The sequence below is a fragment of the Anomaloglossus baeobatrachus genome, chromosome 1 (genome assembly GCF_048569485.1).
Source record: "Anomaloglossus baeobatrachus isolate aAnoBae1 chromosome 1, aAnoBae1.hap1, whole genome shotgun sequence".
Classification (NCBI taxonomy): domain Eukaryota; kingdom Metazoa; phylum Chordata; class Amphibia; order Anura; family Aromobatidae; genus Anomaloglossus; species Anomaloglossus baeobatrachus.
The window spans coordinates 712,657,226-712,674,279 of record NC_134353.1 but is presented as its reverse complement, the minus strand read 5'-3'; the positions used below and the strand labels follow the sequence as shown (position 1 = coordinate 712,674,279).

Sequence of the window (17,054 nt, the reverse complement as noted above, 5' to 3'; positions counted from 1 at the left end):
GACAAGTACACTAAAGCACACAACACTCTGGTAATGGTTGCCATCATCCTTCAGTCTCGTAACCAGCTTGTCTGATGGCTGCACACAGGCCTGCTGCTCTATACACACAATAAGACCGCTACGGACACTGGAAAAGCAGAGAGGGAAACTGCAACTGGTTAAGATTCTAAACGATGAAAAATTGGAGATTAATAATACACTATTTTTCAAATTCTGCCTATTTCATATCTCCTTGTTGTTGTTGGTTGTGAATTACTTCGTGCCTATTTAAAGTGATGCCCTAGGGGTGACCTGACCCTTTTATCCACGGCATATAGACTGGCCACTCACACATTCTTGCTGTATATCTGTTTTCTCCCTACGAGGTGTCTGACCAGTGGATCCTGTAGAGATCAATATAAGTGGTGGTGGGTTGGGGTGTGGCCTCTGTATTCGGGGGTGTGGCCACTGTATTCGGGGTGTGTGGCCTCTGTATTCGGGGGGGGGTGGCCTGTGTATTCGGGGCGGGGGGGTGGCCTGTGTATTTGGGGGATGTGGGGAGGTGGCCTGTGTATTCGGGGGGGTGGGGAGGTGGCCTGTGTATTCGGGGCGGGGGGGGTGGCCTGTGTATTCGGGGGGGGGGGGGGGTGGCCTGTGTATTCGGGGGGGTGGGGGGGTGGCCTGTGTATTCGGGGGGTGTGGCCCTGTATTCAGGGGAGGGAAATTATTGCACTGATGGTTTATACTGTGCAAATGCCCAGTGGTAGTTTTCCCTAAAGATACATGAACAGGCTATATTGTACTGTCCTTGTCCCAGCGTCATTTTATGAGGTAACTGCTGACTTCCAGCCTGTGGTGTGCTGGCAGCAGACTGCATGTTGTGTTGTACTCCAGTCAGTGAACAGGTTAACCAACAAGCCCTCCTCTTGTTCAGCTGGCACCGGAAGCTCTTGGTGTAGCTAGCGTTGTCTTCCTCCCGGAAACATTACACAGCTGTTCATCTATAGAAAGCGACGTGGCTGCTGCTGGGTGCTTGTTATTGTGTGTTCCCCTCAGCCACAGCGCTGCTCGGCCGCCTCTCCGCAGGGTGCGCGGTCTCGCGGTCCAGCACAGCGCACACGGCCAATGGTTCCGGAATCTGACGTTTCCTAGGGGAATGGAAAACGTATAGACACCAGGCCGGTCACCAAGAGCCACGTCTGATGGGAGAGGCCGAGAAGGAGCAGGGCTGGAGCCAGGAGCTGAGTGACTGGAGCCTGTGACCAGGAGCTGCACATAGCCGGTGAGTACAGTCACATATTGGTGCTGCCACGTCCTCTGCTGTATCTGCTCTGTCTGATAGCCCGTGCCACGTCTGACTGTGCCACCCTGGTATCTGCTGCATCATAACATACCCTAATATGTTTATAGCTAATGTATTACCACATATCACACCCTCTCCTGTCATATCTATTGTATGACTACGTATCACACCCAGTCTACATACTGTATCTAGTGTGTTATTACATATCACATACTCTGTCACATCTTTTCACCTATCCTGGTCCTATGTTTCATGAGACATCCCTGTATCTGTCGTATGTCGCCCCATCCAGCCTGAATTTCACATTGTGTACTACATACTCTACTGTCATATATTTAGTGTATTACACCCTCTATTGTCATATATTTAGTATATTACTACGTATCACACCCTCTACTGTTATATATCTAGTATATTACTACGTATCACACCCTCTACTGTTATATATCTAGTATATTACTATGTACCACACCCTCTACTGTTATATATCTAGTATATTACTACGTATCACACCCTCTACTGTTATATATCTAGTATATTACTATGTACCACACCCTCTACTGTTATATATCTAGTATATTACTACGTATCACACCCTCTACTGTTATATATCTAGTGTATTACGGTACATATCAAATCTTCTACTGTCATTTATCTAGTGTATTACCACGTATTACACCCTCTACTGTCATATATCTAGTGTATTACTACATATTACACACTCTGCTGTCATATATCTAGTATATTATTATGTATCACACCCTCTATTGTTATATATCTAGTGTATTACTACATTTCTCACCCTCTACTGTCATTTATCTAGTATATTACTACGTATCACATCCTCTGTCATTTATTTAGTGTATTACTATGTATCACATCCTCTACTGTCATTTATCTAGCATATTACTACGTATCACACCATCTACTATCATATATCTAGTGTATTGCTATGTATATCACCATCTACTGTCATATATCTAGTGTATTACTACGTATCACACCTCTGTGATATATTTAGAGTATTGCTACAAATCACACCACTTACTATCTTATGTATTGTACTATGACGTATCACCTCTACTGTCATATCTAGTGTATTATTACATATCACATACTCTCACATCTCTTCACCTACTGATCCCATGTTTCATGTCACATCCCTGTAAGCTGTCTTGTATCTCGCTTCTTATCGCACCATCCAGCCTGTTTTTCTCGTTCTGTACTACATACTCAGATGCCATTCATCCTTTGTACCACATGCCATATTTATCTTTGTCATACATCCAACATTTTCTTCTTTTACCATCCACATTTTCCTGTATCTAGGGTACCATGCTATGTGCTTCATCTTCTGACTTCCTGCTACATATGTCTCCTTTATTGCTTTACTCACAAATAGAGATGAGCAAACCTCAAAAGTAAGGTTCGGTGTTCGTACCAAACATGGACTTTACCACAAAAAAAAAACTGTTTGAGTTCGGCGTTTGGGTGCTTTCCATTTGCTAACCACTTGCTCTATTCATTCTGAGCATAATGGATGGCCACCAGCGATGTTTAAGATGTTGAGGAGAGCGCTTTGCATCAGCCACTGTTGTCACCAGACGAGCCTTTGGTGGTGTTAGTGTGGTCAGTGTGTCTAGTCAATACCGAAATGCCATAAACTTTGTGACTGGTACAGTGACAAGCCTGTAGTACTTGAATAACCTCATTAATCCAGTCATTGTGCCTCTGCATGAAAAACACAAGCCTAATTTCATCTTCATGGATGACAATGCTCCAGCTCATCGAGGTCACATCATTAGGGAACAGCTGCTGGAGACTGGAGTACCTCAAATGGAAGGGCCAGCAGTTTCTCCAGACCTGAATCCATACAAAACCTATGGGATCAACTAAGTCACCCTGTAGAGCAGGATTCCCCAACTCCAGTCCTCGAGGGCCGCCAACAGTGCATGTTTTCAGGATTTCCTTAGCATTGCATGGGTGTTGGAATCATCAACTGTGCAGGTGATTAAATTATCACCTGTGCAATACTAAGGAAATCCTGAAAACATGCACTGTTGGCGGCCCTTGAGGGCTGGAATTGGGGACCCATGCTGTAGAGGCTCGTAACTCTGTACCCCAGAACCTCAATGACCTGAGGCTGCCCTTCAAGAAGAGTAGGACTCCTGAGAAGACAAGAACTCCATTTATAAACAGTATGAGATGTCGTTGTCAAGCTGTAATTGATGCTAAAGGCCACATAATAATAATCGCCTTTTATAGCGCCATTAATTCTATAGTGCTTTACATACATTGGCAACACTGTCCCCATTGGGGTTACGATCTAGGTTCCCTATCAGTATGTTTTTGGAGTGTGGGAGGAAACCAAAGAACTTGGAGGAAACCCACACAAACACAGGAGAACATACAAACGTCTTGCAGATGTTATCCTTGGGGAGATTTGTACCCAAGACCCCAGCGCTGCAAGACTGCAGTGCTAACCACTGAGCCACGGTGCCACCACATGACAAGTTTTTGAGACATTGACATTTTTGGGTTAGACCCACCACTGCTGTTGGCTTTTGTTTCAATAAATTGTATTGAGATGAGGAAATCACCATTGCATGCTTTCTACTTAAATACCCTATTTTCTTGATAAAATATCACTGTAGCATGAACTAGTTACGTTCAGCCAAAAGCCAAATATCCCTAATTTTTTGTGAGTAATGTATATAGCACATTACAGTAGCTTGTCGTTTTCACCTAGTGTCATGCTTTATATCAGTTCCCCATTAATCCCTATTGCCCTTTGTTCTGACGTTCTAATTACATACTCTGAAGTTTTAAGTTTACTGTTAATTTGTTTGGTTACACGTAAAGTCCAAGATCAATTATGGTTCTCATGGATACAATGCTTCTGTTTTCCAGGGAACGCATAGACGTAACAAAGTGCCATACTTCTGTGGTGTCTTTCCACTGCCCTATGTCAGTCTCTGTATGGAAACCATCCCAGCATGGTCATCCAGTTTCTCACGTGAGATTAACAAAACATAGTAAAGGACAGAAGAAACGAATCAACTCAAGGCTTTTTGATATATAGTATCACAACATAACTCGCAAAGACGTGCGTTCATGCAGCCTGTGTCCGACTCACCTGGTGTCTTATTCGGCACCCCTGCTGGAAATGACATTTCTGGCAAACAAGTGGGTCTGGTCGGTGCCAGGATAGAAATTTCCAGGACAAATGGAGACGATGGTAAGTGGGTTTTTTTTTTTTAATCATTTGTGCTTAATGATTTATTTTTTTGTGAACTACAAATATTGTTAGTATTATATAACATTTTGTAACTTTGTAATATAAAATGTTATATTTTTACATATTTTATTGTCTTGTTGAGATTCTGATTATTTCTGGTGAAAAAGGTATAGGAAATTCAAAAGCACCATTTAGCTGGTTGATCACGCTGCACAATAATGCTAAGGGTACTTTCACACTTGCGTTGTTTTCCTTCAGTTGCAATCCGCCGTTTTGGAAATCAGCGGAATCCGTTAACGGATTCCGCTGCTTCCCATAGACTTGTATGGACGACGGATTGCGAGTGATGGACCTGCGTTGCTTCCGCTGGGCAATGCTGCGTTGCTTCCACCGAGCGGAAGGAACACAGCATGTAACGTTTTTTGAGCAGGGCAATCCGTAGGATTTCGCTGCGCATGCTCTCTCTGGCTCTCTGCACACGTAACCAGGGTACACATCGGGTTACTAAGCAATGCGCTTTGCCTAGTTACCCGATATTTACCCTGGCTACGGGTGCAAGGAGCCAGCGCTAAGCGGTGTACGCTGGTAACCAAGGTAAATATCGGGTAACCAAGCAAAGTGCTTTGCTTAGTTACCCGATATTTACCCTAGTTACGTGTGCAGGGAGCCCGACACTTCTCCGCTCAGCTCCACCCCCTCCCGCAGTCCGCATGTGTGTGTATATACACACACACACACACACACACACACACACACACACACACACACACACACACACACACACACACACACACCTGTCCCCAGCCATGCAGTTCCCGTAACACTGACGTCCTCAGCGCCATGGCCCCGCTCGGCTCTGCCCCCCGCACACATTCTCGGCTGCTGTGAGCGATCAGCTGATCACCTGGCGGCCGGCTGCTGTGAGCAATCAGCTGATCACCCGGCGGCCGGCTGCTGTGAGTGATCAGCTGATCGTTCACAATAGTCTGCCGCCGGTAAAACTGTAAAGAAGAAAAAAAAAAAAAGATTCCGTTGTTTTGTACGCTTCGTTGCATCCGTTGTGCCACTAAATGCAACACATCCGTTGCATCCGTCACACAACGCAATATAACGGATGCTATTCAACACAAGTGTGAAACTAGCCTTAGCTCCTCATCCATACTACAGTCACTAAACATCTCTATTCTTGACAGACGCTGCATACTATTATTGCAATGAGAAAAGAGCCTATGTGACAAATCTCATTAATTTGTAATGGGCCTGACAGATTTTGCAGTATTGCTGGCAGGAGAAAAATCTGGAAGGTACTGGAGAAATAATGGATGTATTGCCGCGCTACCACCAATGCGAAGAAGTGTTGGTTAATATTAGTAACTTATTTTACAGGTCGATGCGTTTCTGGGATCAAGTCCCCTTCCTCAGGACCATGGAAATCAACAACAGGACACTGTTGTTGATTTCCATGGTCCTGAGGAAGGGGACTTGATCCCAGAAACGCGTCGACTTGTAAAATTTACTAATATTAATCAACTCTTCTTCGCATTGGTGGTAGCGCGGCAATACATCCATTCTTTCTCTAGTACCTTCCAGATTATTCATGTGGAACTGCAGCAACCGCCATTAAATTCTACCTTATATAGGAGCTGTGCCTGCCACATCTCTGCCAGGTGAGTGGTTTCCATTTTACCTAACTCACAATCTATTTGGTAAAGTCCTGTTTTGTGCTCTCCTTTGTTTTCAGCCTGGCAGGAGAAAAAGAGGATGGCGGTAGAGAGAAGTTATTTATTTTGTAGATCGATCTGTGTGTATGTATGTGTGTGTGTATATATAATATATATATATATATATATATATATATATATATATATATATATATATATATATATATATATATATATATATATATATATATATATATTTTATTTAGAAGGTGGCCCGATTCTAAGGCATCGGGTATTCTAGAATTTATTGTGTAGTTAATATATGATTTTTGTTTGTATATATATATATATATATATATATATATATATAATAAATTAATATGTATGTGTGTAGTTGGCAAGTGTTTGTGTAGGGCGCTGTAAACGTTATTGGTGTTGTGTGGGGGTGTGTGAGAGCGGTGTTCTTTGTGTGTGGAGCGCTGTGTGTGTGTGGAGCGGATTGTGTGTGTGTCTTTTGGGGGGGAGGTGTGTGTGTGTGTGTGTGTGTGTGTGTGTTGGAGGAGTAGTCCTGGGGAGAGAGGAGTGTGTTGGAGGAGTAGTCCTGGGGAGAGAGGGGGATAATTGGAGGAGTAGTCCTGGGGAGAGAGGGGGATAATTGGAGGAGTAGTCCTGGGGAGAGAGGAGGATAATTGGAGGAGTAGTCCTGGGGAGAGAGGAGGATAATTGGAGGAGTAGTCCTGGGGAGAGAGGAGGATAATTGGAGGAGTAGTCCCTGGGGAGAGAGGAGGATAATTGGAGGAGTAGTCCCTGGGGAGAGAGGAGGATAATTGGAGGAGTAGTCCTGGGGAGAGAGGAGGATAATTGGAGGAGTAGTCCTGGGGAGAGAGGAGGATAATTGGAGGAGTAGTCCTGGGGAGAGAGGAGGCTAATTGGAGGAGTAGTCCTGGGGAGAGAGGAGGCTAATTGGAGGAGTAGTCCTGGGGAGAGAGGAGGATAATTGGAGGAGTGGTCCTGGGGAGAGAGGAGGCTAATTGGAGGAGTAGTCCTGGGGAGAGAGGAGGCTAATTGGAGGAGTAGTCCTGGGGAGAGAGGAGGATAATTGGAGGAGTGGTCCTGGGGAGAGAGGAGGCTAATTGGAGGAGTAGTCCTGGGGAGAGAGGAGGCTAATTGGAGGAGTAGTCCTGGGGAGAGAGGAGGCTAATTGGAGGAGTAGTTCTGGGGGGAGAGGAGGATAATTGGAGGAGTAGTTCTGGGGGGAGAGCGGCCAATCCGTGCAGTGGGCGGGGCCAGGCCGAGCGGCCAATGCGACGGTTGTCACTGTAATGACGTGATTTTGGAGCAAGACAGACAGACAGAATAAGGCAAGAAAAACAAAAATATGTATATTATAAAAAAAAAAATAATGAACATTTTAGTTTATTTCTCCAGGTTGAATAGTGCAGAATACTTATTTGCTTTATGTCAGGAACCACATGTACTTCAACCATGTCACTAGTGTGAACAGAGCCTTTTTCTGATGTCTTGTGAAAAATGTTACTAGAAATAATTTTTTTAGTAAAACGTGGAGGAAAATTAACAAACTGCAATATGCTAGAATTCTTCTGCACGTTATGTGCCACATTTAGGCCTGTGCGGCTTTTGATTAGTTTTTGGTGCAGTTTGTTGCCAAATCTGCATGTCTATCCTTATTCCAGCAAAATCTATGGTAAATGAGAAGTGCTGTGGACACGTTACTTCTTTTTTCCTTGCAGTTTTTGGTGCAGAAAAAAAAACAGCATGTCAATTATTGGTCTGTTGTTTTTTGTTTTTTTTTTTCCTGTTTTTAGGCCTTCTAGCCATTGAATTCAATAAAAAAAACAAACACCAAGAAAGTATGCGTTTTTTTTTGGTGCGATTTTTTTGGCCACAAGGTGGTATTTTTGGTGTAGAATATTTCTGCGGCGTGCGCACAAACCCGGACTAAGTAGTCTACATACCTTCTGGTTCTGACTAAGTGTGATCCAGTTTTTGGTATAAAAAAAAAATCTTTTAGCCTCTTTCAGACTTTAGCGATTTTTCACATACACAGTGTCGTCAATGATATTCAGAAATGTTTTAATTCTTAGTGGTTCAGCAGTGATTTTCAGATATGAAAAAAGAAATAAATTCTCCTATTCATTACAATTGTTTATCACAAACTGCTGAATGCCATCAATGTTTTGTCTGTGTTTTTCATTGACTCCTAGATTTGTATTGCTAAATATAAATCATAAATGGACTGTCTTTGTGTTTTTTGTTTTTTTTTTGCAGATCTGCATAAAACACAGATGCGACCAGCTCCATAGATTACCATGAGTACATGTTCTAGCCATGAAAACCACATCTACAACACTAATGCCGGCGTCACACGCTACGATATATCGGGCGATATGTCGTCCGGGGTCACGGATTCCGTGACATACATCCGGCATCGTTAGACATATCGTAGCGTGTGACAGCTACGAGCGACTGTGAACGACGCACAAACGACAGGGGCGGGTACGATCGCTTGTGCGATCGCACGATAGATCGTACCGTGTCAAGCCAGCCTTAGGCTATGTGCGCACTTTGCTTTTTTTCATGCGTTTCCGCAGCGTTTTGAACTGCAGCGTTTTAATGCAAAATTGCAAGCGTTTTGCTTTCCAGGCAAAGTCTATGGAATATATGGCTTTCTTGTGCGCACAATGCTTTTAAAAACGCTTCGTTTTTGGGGTCAAAAATTTGTCAAAATCTTTGCGTTTGAAGAAGCAACATGTCAATTGTTTTTACCATTTTGGCAGCGTTTTGCTAACATTGAAGGCAATGAGAATTATCAAAACGCATCCTTAAAGAAATTTCTAGCGTTTTACATGCTTTTTTGCTGCTAAACGCATGCTTTTTTTGTCATAATCAAAGCATGCGTTTTTGGCATTATAGTGAGGTCAAGAGGTTTCCATTTGCCCTCACATCTATTCCGACTTTAGAGTCAAACAATACTTTTACTTTATTTTGAACATAAATATTAATTCTCAATAATCATTTTCTGTAAGTTATCATTATAGTGTTTGATTTAAAGGTTATTTTTTTTTTCATTTTTTTTTCCCTACTGTTTGAATGCTCAAACTTTATTTAGTTGTGTATTTGTATTGAAAACGCATCTCAATTTAAGCACTGAAAATGCATGTAAAACGCAATCAAAACGCGGCAAAAACGCTATAAAAATGTTTGCGTATTTCCTGCGTTTGTGGTCAAAACCAAATTTGACTCTGACAAATTCTGCCAGAGGATGTGTTCATTTCTGCAAGTTACTGAACGCAACGTGCGCACATGGCCTAAAGGCCTCTTTACACACTGAGACTTTCTAGCGATCCCAACCTGCCCGGGATCGCTGGAGAGCTGTCAAACAGGCAGATCTGGCCAACGATGCAGCAACGATACGGACCTGCAGAACGATCTTGCTGGTCGTTGGGGACGTGTCGCACAGCAGGGGACGCTATAGCACGCTGGGTTCTAAGTCGCTAACAATGTCGTAAAGGTGTCAAACACACCGATGCATGCTGCGCAGCGGGAAACAAAGGACCAGAAAAATGGTCCTGAAAGATTTGTAGTGCTGGGGAGGTCGCGATTACGTCACAAAACCGGTGACGTTACAGCGATATCACTAGCGATGTTGCAGTGTGTAAAGGGGCCTTTAGTTGAAAAATCATCTGCATGAGGCCTAATCTAAACTAATAGGTGGTGTACACTAAAGGTACCGTCACACATAACGAGATCGCTAGCGACATTGCAGCTGAGTCACAGTTTCTGTGATGCAGTAGTGATCCCGTTCGTGATCCCGTTGGTGATCTCGTTATGTGTGACACCTACCAGCGATCAGACCCCTGCTGTGAGATCTCTAGTCGTTGCAGAATGGTCCAGGCCATTTTCTTCAAAGGTGATGTCCTGCTGGGCAGGACGCATCGCTGTGTTTGACACTGTGTGACAGGGTCACAGTGACTGCGGAGATCGTTATACAAGTCGCTACTGCGACCTGTATTGTTCCTGCATCGCTGGTAAGGTCTGTGTGACATCTCACCTGCGACCTCCCAGCGACTTACCTGCGATCCCTATCAGGTCGCATCGTTTTTGGCATCGCTGGTAAGTCGTTGTGTGTGACTGGGCCTTTAGACAACATTGTCTAAAAAGTATTCAGATTTATGATCCAACATTAATCTTTGTGATTAAAGTGGTGCATTGTATGATTAATTAGTCTACGTTTACACTGATACTAGGCAAGATTAGTAAATCTGCATCCATGTTTTCCTCCTGGAGTATGGCTGCAGTTATAAATACGAGCAGAAAGGTCTAATGGCTCCCATTCACATTATATGTCTGTCATCTAAATTATGCTTCAGCCGATCATTTGTTTGACGGGCATCTCCAGTACACTGGCCAAACCCTCCTCTGTTCTTTAAGAGAAAGTTTCCTGCTGACATGTTGGATGGTCGCCCATATGTTGGAGAATAGTGCAAGCAGAAATCCAAAATGCTTTAGCGACATTTACACCAACCATCAGTCACCTGGCTCCCCAATACCTTTTAGATTATCATCGAAACCCCTCAATATCTTCAGATTCAGCTTACATTAGGCTGTTGTGAATTGGGGTCTTAGGCTACGGACACACACCAAGTAAAACTGAGCAAGTGGAATACGATAAAAAATCGCATTCTACTCGGACCAATTTTTTTTTTTTTCTCAGCCCTAATTGAACCGAGAAAACAATCGCAGCATGTTGCAGGTGGAATCCGATGTGTTTTCACTTGCACACATACAAGTCTATGGGTGCGAGAGAAACATCGCACTGCCCTCGCATTACACTGGACTGTGATAATCGCATTAGCTGACAATGGAGGAGATAGGGAGATTAGTCCCTCCCTCTCCTCCGCAGCTGTGGTTTGATCGCAGGATCCCATCACAGTATAATTACACTCGGCTCACACTCCAGCAGAGCGGGGGTCATACGATGCACTCACAGTAATGCTTGTGTGGCCCCAGCCTTAGGCTGGACTCACACTATCGTATGGCATTCGATGCGATATGCTAATGACAACCGTCTCAGGCTCTGCTGCGAGTGTGAGTCGAGTGTCATGCGACTAACCCGATCTTGCGATCGGGTCACAGCTGTGAAAGTGAGGGCGGGTGCTGCAGAGGAGAGGGAGGGGTTAATACCCCCATCTCCTCCATTTTCAGCCTGTGCGTATATCGCACTGCACAGGGATAACATCCGAATGCAGTCCGATGTTTCTCTCACACCCATTCACTTGAATGGGTGTGAGGAATACGGCTCTAGCAGAAAATCGCAGCATGTTACCGCTTTTCTCGCATCCAGAATCTGGATACGAGAAAAGCTGACCAACTTCTCTCCCTCATTGACTAACATAGGTCAAGTGCAATGCGAGATTTTCTCGCATTGCACTCGTCCGATTTTCATGCTTGTGTGAGTGCACCCTTATGCAAAGTCTTTTAGAGGCATAAAAAGTCAACATTTTGTTTTCAGTTAGAATCTGCCTAAAGAAACTGTGTTTTTGGAGGCTTTTTTTGTTGAAGTTTTTCCTGAAGATATTTTGAAGCTGTTTCTTTAGTGTTTTATTCATTGTCTTCCATATGGTGTTTTTACATCCTTTTGACTTGATAATGGCAGATTTTGAAGCAGAATTGACAGGTTCTGAAAACTTATTTGAAGCAGTTTTTTTTAGAAGAGATTTGGAGGGATTCAGCTTCAAAATTCTCCCACAAAAAACTGTGAATTTAATGTGGGAGAAACTTCCCTAGGCTTCTTTTCTCATGTCTTTACAGGCTGTAGAAATTACAGCTGAAAATTGTTAGAAGCTGCTGGGCAAGAACTTCCAAATGCAAATGTCATATGTTACAAGCGTGGAATCTGGCATGTCTTCAGTGTAAACAAATATCTATTGAAACTAAATGCTAAAAAAATGTCAAACGTGACTAAAAATAGATATCTGCAAATATTAATCTGAAAGATCTTCTTTAAGGTAAATTTGCTCATTGTGAAATCTACTTCAATAATTTAACCCTTTAGTGACGGAGCTAATTTTCACCTTAATGACCAGACCAAATTTTGCAATTCTGACCAGTGTCATTTCATGAGGTTATAACTCTAGAACGCTTCAACGGATCCCGGTGATTCTGAGATTGTTTTTTCGTCACATATTGGACTTCATGTTAGTACCAAATTTAGGACAATATTTTTTGTGTTTATTTATGAAAAAAATTGAATATTGGCAAAAATTTTGAAAATTTAGCAATTTTCAACTTTTGAATTTTTATACCGTTAAACCAGAGATTTCTGTGACACAAAATAGTTAATAAATAACATTTCCCACATGTCTACTTTACATCAGCACAATTTTGGAAACAAAATTTTTTTTTGTTAGGAAGTTAGAGGGGTTCAAAGTTTATCAGCGATTTCTCATTTTTACATCAAAATTTACAAAACCAGTTTTTTAGGGACCACATCACATTTGAAGTGACTTCAATAGGCCTAGATGACAGAAAATACCCAAAAGTGACACCATTCTAAAAACTGCACCCCCCAAAGTACTCAAAACCACATTCAAGAAGTTTATTAACCCTTCAGGTGCTTCACATGAACAAAAGCAATGTGGAATGAAAAAAAGCAAAAATTAAATTTTACCTAAAAATGTTGCTCTAACCCAAATTTATTCACTTTTAGAAGAAATAACACAACAAAATGGACCCCAAAACTTGTTCCCCACTTTCTTATGAGCGCGCCGATACCCCACATGTGGTCAGAAACCTCTGTTTGGACAAATGGGAGGGCTCGGAACAGAAGGAGCAATATTTGAATTTTGGAAAGCAAATTTGGCTGAAATAGATTGCGGGCACCATGTTGCATTTACAGGTCCGCTAAGGTACCTAAACAGAAGAAACCCCTCACAAGTGACACCATTTTAGAAACTAGACCCCTCAAGGCTTCTATCTAGGGGTATAGGGAGCATTTTAGATCCACAGGTACTTCACAGATTTTGTTAACGTTACGTTGTCATATTGAAAATTTTAATAATTTTCTCAAAAATGTTGCTTTAGCATCAATTTTCTCACTTTTTTAAGAGGTAATTCCAAAAATTTGACCTCAAGGTTTGTTAACCACTTTTTTATGAGCGCGGTGGTACCTCACATGTGGTCTGAAACCTTTGTTTGGACAAATGGGAGGGCTTGGAACGAAAGGAGCAATATTTGAATTTTAGAAAGGAAATTTGCCTGAAAAAGATTGCGGGCACCATGTCGCATTTGGAGGTCCCCTAAGGTACCTAAACAGCAGAAACCCCGCACAAGTGACCCCATTTTGGAAACTAGGCCCCTCAAGGAATTTATCTAGATGTTTGGTGAGTACCCTGAACCCTCAGGTGCTTCACAGAATTTTATAACGTTGAGCCATGAAAAAAAAAAAATAAAATTTTACCACAAAATTGTTATTTCAACCAGGTAGCTTTTTTTTTTACAAGAGTAAAAGGAAAAAATTCAGCATAACATTTATTGTGCAATTTCTCCTGAGTTTGGCGATACCTTATATGTGGTGGAAATCAACTATTTGGGCGCATGGCAGGGCTCGGAAGGGAAGGAGTGCCATTTGACTGCAAAATTGGCTGGAATCAATAGCGGACGCCAGGTTGCATTTGGAGAGCCCCTGAGGTGCCTAAACAGTGGAGGTCCCCCACAAGTGACTCCATTCTGGAAACAAGACACCTCAAGGCTTTTATCTAGGTGTATAGTGAGCAGTTTGAATCCACGAGTACTTCACAGAATTTGATAAGCTTAGGTTGCCATATTGAAAATTTTCATTTTTTTCACAAAACTGTTGCTTTAGCATCAAATTTCTCACTTTTTCAAGAGACAACAACAAACCGTGGACCCCACAGGTTGTTATCCAATGTCTTATGAGCACAGGGATACCCCACATGTGGCCAAAAACCTCTGTTTGGATAAATGAGAGGGCTTGGAATGGAGGGAGCACCATTTGAATTCTGGAAAAGTTGAAATAAATTGCGGGCACCATGTCACATTAGCAGGGCCCCTTGGGTACCTATACGTCAGAAAACCCCCACAAGTGACCCCATTTTGGAAACTGGATTTTATTCAGGAGTATAGTAAGCATTTTGAATCCACAGGTACTTCACAAAAATGTTGCTGTAGCAACAAATGTCTCACTTTTAGGCTATGTGGCCATGATCCAGCGACACGGCGTCCAGTACACAGTGTCAGCCTCCTGCAGAGATGTGAGTGTTGTCCACGGGAGAACGCAGCTGCCCATGCCCACGATTTGGGTTCAGGCCGCTGTGGAGCTCTATGCTACCTGCAGAGAACACTCATCTCCGCAGCATAAATTGACATGCTGAGGCTCGGGAAGCTGCGCCACAGGTCGGTTTATGCTGCGGAGAAAAGAAGCACAGTGGGCATGAGATTTCTAAAAATACTTCCACTGTGCTTCTACAGCACAACGCAGCGTCATGGACACAGGGAAAACACTCTGCGCCCAAAACGCTGCAAACCCTGATTGTGGGCACACAGCGTAAAATGCTACAATGGATGAATGGATAGATGTCAAACATATATAACGTCCCACCCCCTGCATATTCTAAGCTGGCGCCCTTTAGTGCCTTTCATGTGGCACTAAAGGGTGCCTAGCCTTGTATTTAGCCCCCCAAAAAATTAATAATTAAAATAAACGACGTGGGGTCCCCCCTATTTTTGATAGCCAGCTAGGGTAAAGCAGACAGCTGTAGCCTGCAAACCACAGCTGACAGCTTCACCTTGTCTGGTGATCAATTTGGAGGGCTCCCCAGGCGTTTTTTAAAAAAAAAAAAAAACGTGGGGTCCCCCCCAAATTAGATCACCAGCCAAGGTGAAGCGGACAGCTGGGGTCTGGTATTCTCAGGGTGGGAAGAGCCATGGTTATTGGACTCTTCCCAGCCTAAAAATAGCAGGCCGCAGCCGCCCCAGAAGTGGCGCATCCATTAGATGCGCCAATCCTGGCGCTTCGCCCCAGCTCATCCCGCGCCCTGGTGCGGTGGCAGACGGGGTAATATATGGGGTTGATACCAGCTGTAATGTCACCTGGCATCAAGCCCTGGGGTTAGTGATGTCACGGCATCTGAACAGATACCCGACATCACTAACCCAGTCAGTAATAGAAAAAAAAAGACAAAAAAAAAATTTATTTGAAAAAACAGTCCCCGAAACATTCCTCTTTTACCAATTTATTGAAAATAAAGAAATTCCGGTCGCTGTAATCCATTTTGGAGGAGGTCCCACGCCGACTCTGGATCTTCTAGAATATGGGGGGCACGTTCAGGGAACGTATCCCCCATTTTCTGGAAGAGCAAGCTCTCCATGAGCAGTGTGGGTGCAGTAATCTGAGAATACTGCACTCACACTGCCCCGGTCCAACCTAGGGCAGAGTGACCTGCAGTAACCTCATTCCAGAATATGAGGGGCACGCTCACAGAACGTACCCCCCATTTTCTGGAACAGCAGTCTCTCCATGTGAGGAGTGTGACTGCAGATTACCGCACTCACCCTCCCCCGGTCCACAGTGGAGTAGCCTGTGCAGTTGCGACGTCAGCAGGATCCCTGCTTGCAGGGATCCAGCTGACAGCCGCTGTCTGCGCATGCGCCGCCAGCATTGAAGAAGAAGGAGGCGGCGTGATCGCGGGACGGAGCGGCAGACAGGTAACGTATAACCGGGGGCTTGGGGGGGGGAGGTGACGGGGGGTGACCTAGCGGGACCTGGGGACACCTTTCTGTCGCATGTGACGTGTCACATGCGGCAGAAAGAGCAGAATGAATGCGGCCGCGCGCTGTGCGCCGCCATCTTCCGGAGGGGGGAGGGGGGTGGTGGCTCTGGAGAACCGGAGGGGGCTCCGGTGACCAGAGGGCTCCGGTGGACCGGAGGAGGGGTCAGGGGGAGGACATTTCCCTCCGATCTGAAATGTTTGATCATTTCAGATCGGAGGGAAATGACTGCAGAGCCGGCGCCGGCGGCAGTTTTCTGTGCGCTTCGGCGCCATTTTGGATGTCCGGTGGGGGTAGGGGTGGGGGTGGGGGGGACTCTCCGGTACCGGGGGCTTTGGGGGCACTAGGGGGTTAGATTTCTTTCTCATCTGACATGTTTGATCATGTCAGATGAAAAAGAAATCAGTTTTACCGGCCATTTCTTTTTTTTTCATGTGTTCGTCGGTATACCGTGTATACCGCCGATCACATGATCGGGGTCCAAAAAAAACACCCCGATTCATAATCTGGGGGGTCTCAGCTACCCCCGGTAGCTGAAACCCCCGAGATTTTCGGTCGCTGGGGGGCGCTACAGGGTTTTTTCGGGCCGCCACTTTAAAGCGGCGGAACAGAATAAGTACCCTGTTTTGCCGCCGCTTTAAGTCGTACGGCCGTCGTTATGAGGTTAATAATACATATTATTGATACCATTTTGGGATAGATATGACGTTTTAGTCACTGGCAATCAACGGAGTGCTATGATGGTAAACCCCCAGCTGCTATAGCAACCCATCAATGTAAGGGAAGGGGGGATGGACGTCTGGAGTAGCTTGCCCCCACGCTGGTGTGCCGTGACTGCCAATGTCACATAAACAGCGGCATTAAACAGATTAACAGCTGAAAGAGGCAGATCACAGCCTCTATTTCCTGTTTATAGTGCAGGCTCAACCTCTGAGCCCGCGCATGACTTGCACTGTATATGTCTAGCGGATCTTGGGGTTTAAACAACACTGAGAGCTTCCTGTTTACACCTGTAATTTTAGGTGTAATTGCAGCAGAATGTCTGTGTCTCCTTACGCTCCTC

General features: G+C 44.2%; 1 protein-coding gene across 2 annotated transcripts in view; it reads left to right on the top strand.

The window, feature by feature from the left end:
- The first annotated feature begins 942 nt into the window (after positions 1 to 942).
- The window catches only part of GOLGA3 (golgin A3), a 151,818-nt gene continuing 135,706 nt past the window's right edge, over positions 943 to 17,054 (top strand). For both annotated transcript variants that reach the window (XM_075321798.1, XM_075321791.1), the window contains exons 1-2: positions 943 to 1,261; positions 4,193 to 4,520. In XM_075321798.1, the coding sequence (XP_075177913.1) occupies positions 4,397 to 4,520 (124 nt within the window). In that variant the 5' untranslated portion in view covers positions 943 to 1,261; positions 4,193 to 4,396. The remainder of the gene's footprint in view (positions 1,262 to 4,192; positions 4,521 to 17,054) is intronic.